The 7,599-nt window shown below is 57.4% G+C and overlaps 1 protein-coding gene across 6 annotated transcripts in view; it reads right to left on the reverse strand.

Annotated features, from left to right (window-relative positions):
• The window catches only part of CCM2 (CCM2 scaffold protein), a 77,162-nt gene that overhangs the window by 25,074 nt on the left and 44,489 nt on the right, over positions 1-7,599 (reverse strand). For all 6 annotated transcript variants that reach the window (XM_040355260.1, XM_040355258.1, XM_040355259.1 and 3 more), the window contains exon 4: positions 1,827-1,910. In XM_040355260.1, the coding sequence (XP_040211194.1) occupies positions 1,827-1,910 (84 nt within the window). The remainder of the gene's footprint in view (positions 1-1,826; positions 1,911-7,599) is intronic.

A 7,599-nucleotide genomic window follows, 5' to 3' on the forward strand; every position in this document is an offset into this window, starting at 1 on the left:
GAGATTTCCTGCAGTAGTTTGTGTCTCTGCCCCTCCCACAATGGGGAGATTCCCTGCAGTAGTTTGTGTCTCTGCCCCTCCCACAATGAGGAGATTTCCTGCAGTAGTTTGTGTCTCTGCCCCTCCCACAATGAGGAGATTTCCTGCAGTAGTTTGTGTCTCTGCCCCTCCCACAATGAGGAGATTTCCTGCAGTAGTTTGTGTCTCTGCCCCTCCCACAATGAGGAGATTTCCTGCAGTAGTTTGTGCCTCTGCCCCTCCCACAATGGTGAGATTTCCTGCAGTAGTTTGTGTCTCTGCCCCTCCCACAATGGTGAGATCTCCTGCAGTAGTTTGTGTCTCTGCCCCTCCCACAATGGTGAGATCTCCTGCAGTAGTTTGTGTCTCTGCCCCTCCCATATTGGGGAGATTTCCTGCAGTAGTTTGTGTCTCTGCCCCTCCCACAATGAGGAGATTTCCTGCAGTAGTTTGTGTCTCTGCCCCTCCCACAATGGGGAGATTCCCTGCAGTAATTTGTGTCTCTGCCCCTCCCACAATGGTGAGATTTCCCTGCAGTAGCCCCTCCCACAATGGGGAGGTTTCCCTGCAGTAGTTTGCGTCTCTGCCCCTCCCACAATGGTGAGATTTCCTGCAGTAGTTTGTGTCTCTGCCCCTCCCACAATGGTGAGATTTCCCTGCAGTAGCCCCTCCCACAATGGGGAGGTTTCCCTGCAGTAGTTTGCGTCTCTGCCCCTCCCACAATGGTGAGATTTCCTGCAGTAGTTTGCGTCTCTGCCCCTCCCACAATGGTGAGATTTCCTGCAGTAGTTTGTGTCTCTGCCCCTCCCACAATGAGGAGATTTCCTGCAGTAGTTTGTGTCTCTGCCCCTCCCACAATGGGGAGATTTCCTGCAGTAGTTTGTGTCTCTGCCCCTCCCACAATGGGGAGATTTCCCTGCAGTAGTTTGTGTTTCTGCCCCTCCCACAATGAGGAGATTTCCTGCAGTAGTTTGTGTCTCTGCCCCTCCCACAATGGGGAGATTTCCTGCAGTAGTTTGTGTCTCTGCCCCTCCCACAATGAGGAGATTTCCTGCAGTAGTTTGTGTCTCTGCCCCTCCCACAATGGGGAGATTTCCCTGCAGTAGTTTGTGTCTCTGCCCCTCCCACAATGGTGAGATTTCCTGCAGTAGTTTGTGTCTCTGCCCCTCCCACAATGGGGAGATTTCCTGCAGTAGTTTGCGTCTCTGCCCCTCCCACAATGGGGAGATTTCCTGCAGTAGTTTGTGTCTCTGCCCCTCCCACAATGGGGAGATTTCCTGCAGTAGTTTGTGTCTCTGCCCCTCCCACAATGGGGAGATTTCCTGCAGTAGTTTGTGTCTCTGCCCCTCCCACAATGAGGAGATTTCCTGCAGTAGTTTGTGTCTCTGCCCCTCCCACAATGGGGAGATTTCCTGCAGTAGTTTGTGTCTCTGCCCCTCCCACAATGAGGAGATTTCCTGCAGTAGTTTGTGTCTCTGCCCCTCCCACAATGGGGAGATTTCCCTGCAGTAGTTTGTGTCTCTGCCCCTCCCACAATGGTGAGATTTCCTGCAGTAGTTTGTGTCTCTGCCCCTCCCACAATGGGGAGATTTCCTGCAGTAGTTTGCGTCTCTGCCCCTCCCACAATGGGGAGATTTCCTGCAGTAGTTTGTGTCTCTGCCCCTCCCACAATGGGGAGATTTCCTGCAGTAGTTTGTGTCTCTGCCCCTCCCACAATGAGGAGATTTCCTGCAGTAGTTTGTGTCTCTGCCCCTCCCACAATGGGGAGATTTCCCTGCAGTAGTTTGTGTCTCCGCCCCTTTGCTCACCTTTGCATTGTCTAGAAGCTGCAGGATTTCTGTCCGGCTGGAGGGGTTGAGGTGTCCGGGGATGGAGGTCAACTGCCCCAAATACTGCAGAGAGAAGTCATAGAGCGGAGTCAGATAAAACTAATGGGGGCAACAAAAAAAACATTCAGTACATCAGGTCATGTGACACCAGGGTCTGCCATGATGGGGATCGGGTCATGTGACACCAGGGTCTGCCATGATGGGGGATCAGGTCATGTGACACCAGAGTTTGCCATGATGGGGATCGGGTCATGTGACACCAGGGTCTGCCATGATGGGGGATCAGGTCATGTGACACCAGGGTCTGCCATGATGGGGATCGGGTCATGTGACACCAGGGTCTGCCATGATGGGGGTGGGGGGGTCAGGTCATGTGACACCAGGGTCTGCCCTGATGGGGATCAGGTCATGTGACACCAGGGTCTGCCATGATGGGGGTGGGGGGGTCAGGTCATGTGACACCAGGGTCTACCAGGATTGGGGATCCATCAGGTCATGTGACACCAGGGTCTGCCATGATGGGGATCAGGTCATGTGACACCAGGGTCTGCCATGATGGGGATCAGGTCATGTGACTCCAGGGTCTGCCATGATGGGGATCAGGTCATGTGACACCAGGGTCTGCCATGTGGGGATCAGGTCATGTGAAACCAGGGTCTGCCGTGATGGGGATCAGGTCATGTGACACCAGGGTCTGCCATGATGGGGATCGGGTCATGTGACACCAGGGTCTGCCCTGATGGGGATCGGGTCATGTGACACCAGGGTTTGCCCTGATGGGGATCGGGTCATGTGACACCAGGGTCTGCCATGATGGGGGATCGGGTCATGTGACACCAGGGTTTGCCATGATGGGGGATCGGGTCATGTGACACCAGGGTCTGCCATGATGGGGGATCGGGTCATGTGACACCAGGGTCTGCCATGATGGGGGATCGGGTCATGTGACACCAGGGTCTGCCCTGATGGGGATCAGGTCATGTGACACCAGGGTCTGCCCTGATGGGGATCAGGTCATGTGACACCAGGGTCTGCCATGATGGGGATCAGGTCATGTGACACCAGGGTCTGCCATGATGGGGATCAGGTCATGTGACACCAGTGTCCGCCCTGATGGGGATCGGGTCATGTGACACCAGGGTCTGCCATGATGGGGGATCGGGTCATGTGACACCAGGGTCTGCCATGATGGGGATCAGGTCATGTGACACCAGGGTCTGCCATGATGGGGATCAGGTCATGTGACACCAGGGTCTGCCATGATGGGGATCAGGTCATGTGACACCAGGGTCTGCCATGATGGGGACCGGGTCATGTGACACCAGCGTCTGCCCTGATGGGGATCGGGTCATGTGACACCAGGGTCTGCCATGATGGGGATCAGGTCATGTGACACCAGCGTCTGCCATGATGGGGATCAGGTCATGTGACACCAGGGTCTGCCATGATGGGGATCAGGTCATGTGACACCAGCGTCTGCCATGATGGGGATCGGGTCATGTGACACCAGCGTCTGCCATGATGGGGGTGGGGGGGTCAGGTCATGTGACACCAGGGTCTGCCATGATGGGGATCAGGTCATGTGACACCAGGGTCTGCCATGATGGGGATCAGGTCATGTGACACCAGCGTCTGCCATGATGGGGATCGGGTCATGTGACACCAGCGTCTGCCATGATGGGGGTGGGGGGATCAGGTCATGTGACACCAGGGTCCGCCATGATGGGGATCAGGTCATGTGACACCAGGGTCTGCCATGATGGGGGATCAGGTCATGTGACACCAGGGTCTGCCATGATGGGGATCGGGTCATGTGACACCAGGGTCTGCCATGATGGGGATCGGGTCATGTGACACCAGGGTCTGCCCTGATGAGGATCAGGTCATGTGACACCAGGGGATGGGGATCAGGTCATGTGACACCAGGGTCCGCCATGATGGGGATCAGGTCATGTGACACCAGGGTCTGCCATGATGGGGGATCGGGTCATGTGACACCAGGGTCTGCCATGATGGGGATCGGGTCATGTGACACCAGGGTCTGCCCTGATGGGGATCAGGTCATGTGACACCAGGGTCTGCCATGATGGGGATCAGGTCATGTGACACCAGGGTCCGCCATGATGGGGATCAGGTCATGTGACACCAGGGTCCGCCATGATGGGGATCAGGTCATGTGACACCAGGGTCCGCCATGATGGGGATCAGGTCATGTGAAACCAGGGTCTGCCGTGATGGGGATCAGGTCATGTGACACCAGGGTCTGCCCTGATGGGGATCGGGTCATGTGACACCAGGGTCTGCCCTGATGGGGATCGGGTCATGTGACACCAGGGTCTGCCATGATGGGGGATCGGGTCATGTGACACCAGGGTTTGCCCTGATGGGGGATCGGGTCATGTGACACCAGGGTCTGCCATGATGGGGGATCGGGTCATGTGACACCAGGGTCTGCCATGATGGGGATCAGGTCATGTGACACCAGGGTCTGCCATGATGGGGATCAGGTCATGTGACACCAGCGTCTGCCATGATGGGGGTGGGGGGGTCAGGTCATGTGACACCAGGGTCTACCAGGATTGGGGATCCATCAGGTCATGTGACACCAGGGTCTGCCATGATGGGGATCAGGTCATGTGACACCAGGGTCTGCCATGATGGGGATCAGGTCATGTGACTCCAGGGTCTGCCATGATGGGGATCAGGTCATGTGACACCAGGGTCTGCCATGTGGGGATCAGGTCATGTGAAACCAGGGTCTGCCGTGATGGGGATCAGGTCATGTGACACCAGGGTCTGCCATGATGGGGATCGGGTCATGTGACACCAGGGTCTGCCCTGATGGGGATCGGGTCATGTGACACCAGGGTTTGCCCTGATGGGGATCGGGTCATGTGACACCAGGGTCTGCCATGATGGGGGATCGGGTCATGTGACACCAGGGTTTGCCATGATGGGGGATCGGGTCATGTGACACCAGGGTCTGCCATGATGGGGGATCGGGTCATGTGACACCAGGGTCTGCCATGATGGGGGATCGGGTCATGTGACACCAGGGTCTGCCCTGATGGGGATCAGGTCATGTGACACCAGGGTCTGCCCTGATGGGGATCAGGTCATGTGACACCAGGGTCTGCCATGATGGGGATCAGGTCATGTGACACCAGGGTCTGCCATGATGGGGATCAGGTCATGTGACACCAGTGTCCGCCCTGATGGGGATCGGGTCATGTGACACCAGGGTCTGCCATGATGGGGGATCGGGTCATGTGACACCAGGGTCTGCCATGATGGGGATCAGGTCATGTGACACCAGGGTCTGCCATGATGGGGATCAGGTCATGTGACACCAGGGTCTGCCATGATGGGGATCAGGTCATGTGACACCAGGGTCTGCCATGATGGGGACCGGGTCATGTGACACCAGCGTCTGCCCTGATGGGGATCGGGTCATGTGACACCAGGGTCTGCCATGATGGGGATCAGGTCATGTGACACCAGCGTCTGCCATGATGGGGATCAGGTCATGTGACACCAGGGTCTGCCATGATGGGGATCAGGTCATGTGACACCAGCGTCTGCCATGATGGGGATCGGGTCATGTGACACCAGCGTCTGCCATGATGGGGGTGGGGGGGTCAGGTCATGTGACACCAGGGTCTGCCATGATGGGGATCAGGTCATGTGACACCAGGGTCTGCCATGATGGGGATCAGGTCATGTGACACCAGCGTCTGCCATGATGGGGATCGGGTCATGTGACACCAGCGTCTGCCATGATGGGGGTGGGGGGATCAGGTCATGTGACACCAGGGTCCGCCATGATGGGGATCAGGTCATGTGACACCAGGGTCTGCCATGATGGGGGATCAGGTCATGTGACACCAGGGTCTGCCATGATGGGGATCGGGTCATGTGACACCAGGGTCTGCCATGATGGGGATCGGGTCATGTGACACCAGGGTCTGCCCTGATGAGGATCAGGTCATGTGACACCAGGGGATGGGGATCAGGTCATGTGACACCAGGGTCCGCCATGATGGGGATCAGGTCATGTGACACCAGGGTCTGCCATGATGGGGGATCGGGTCATGTGACACCAGGGTCTGCCATGATGGGGATCGGGTCATGTGACACCAGGGTCTGCCCTGATGGGGATCAGGTCATGTGACACCAGGGTCTGCCATGATGGGGATCAGGTCATGTGACACCAGGGTCCGCCATGATGGGGATCAGGTCATGTGACACCAGGGTCCGCCATGATGGGGATCAGGTCATGTGACACCAGGGTCCGCCATGATGGGGATCAGGTCATGTGAAACCAGGGTCTGCCGTGATGGGGATCAGGTCATGTGACACCAGGGTCTGCCCTGATGGGGATCGGGTCATGTGACACCAGGGTCTGCCCTGATGGGGATCGGGTCATGTGACACCAGGGTCTGCCATGATGGGGGATCGGGTCATGTGACACCAGGGTTTGCCCTGATGGGGGATCGGGTCATGTGACACCAGGGTCTGCCATGATGGGGGATCGGGTCATGTGACACCAGGGTCTGCCATGATGGGGATCAGGTCATGTGACACCAGGGTCTGCCATGATGGGGATCAGGTCATGTGACACCAGCGTCTGCCATGATGGGGATCGGGTCATGTGACACCAGCGTCTGCCATGATGGGGATCGGGTCATGTGACACCAGCGTCTGCCATGATGGGGGTGGGGGGGTCAGGTCATGTGACACCAGGGTCTGCCATGATGGGGATCAGGTCATGCGACACCAGGGTCTGCCATGATGGGGATCGGGTCATGTGACACCAGGGTCTGCCATGATGGAGGGGGGGGATCAGGTCATGTGACACCAGGGTCTGCCATGATGGGGATCGGGTCATGTGACACCAGGGTCTGCCATGATGGGGGATCGGGTCATGTGACACCAGGGTCTGCCATGATGGGAATCAGGTCATGTGACACCAGGGTCTGCCATGATGGGGGATCAGGTCATGTGACACCAGGGTCTGCCATGATGGGGATCGGGTCATGTGACACCAGGGTCTGCCATGATGGGGATCGGGTCATGTGACACCAGGGTCTGCCATGATGGGGATCGGGTCATGTGACACCAGGGTCTGCCCTGATGAGGATCAGGTCATGTGACACCAGGGGATGGGGATCAGGTCATGTGACACCAGGGTCCGCCATGATGGGGATCAGGTCATGTGACACCAGGGTCTGCCATGATGGGGGATCGGGTCATGTGACACCAGGGTCTGACATGATGGGGGATCGGGTCATGTGACACCAGGGTCTGCCATGATGGGGGATCGGGTCATGTGACACCAGGGTCTGCCCTGATGAGGATCAGGTCATGTGACACCAGGGGATGGGGATCAGGTCATGTGACACCAGGGTCCGCCATGATGGGGATCGGGTCATGTGACACCAGGGTTTGCCCTGATGGGGATCGGGTCATGTGACACCAGGGTCTGCCATGATGGGGGATCGGGTCATGTGACACCAGGGTCTGCCATGATGGGGGATCGGGTCATGTGACACCAGGGTCTGCCATGATGGGGATCAGGTCATGTGAAACCAGGGTCTGCCGTGATGGGGATCAGGTCATGTGACACCAGGGTCTGCCATGATGGGGATCGGGTCATGTGACACCAGGGTCTGCCCTGATGGGGATCGGGTCATGTGACACCAGGGTTTGCCCTGATGGGGATCGGGTCATGTGACACCAGGGTCTGCCATGA

The sequence above is a fragment of the Rana temporaria genome, chromosome 5 (assembly GCF_905171775.1).
Source record: "Rana temporaria chromosome 5, aRanTem1.1, whole genome shotgun sequence".
In the NCBI taxonomy this organism is placed as follows: domain Eukaryota; kingdom Metazoa; phylum Chordata; class Amphibia; order Anura; family Ranidae; genus Rana; species Rana temporaria.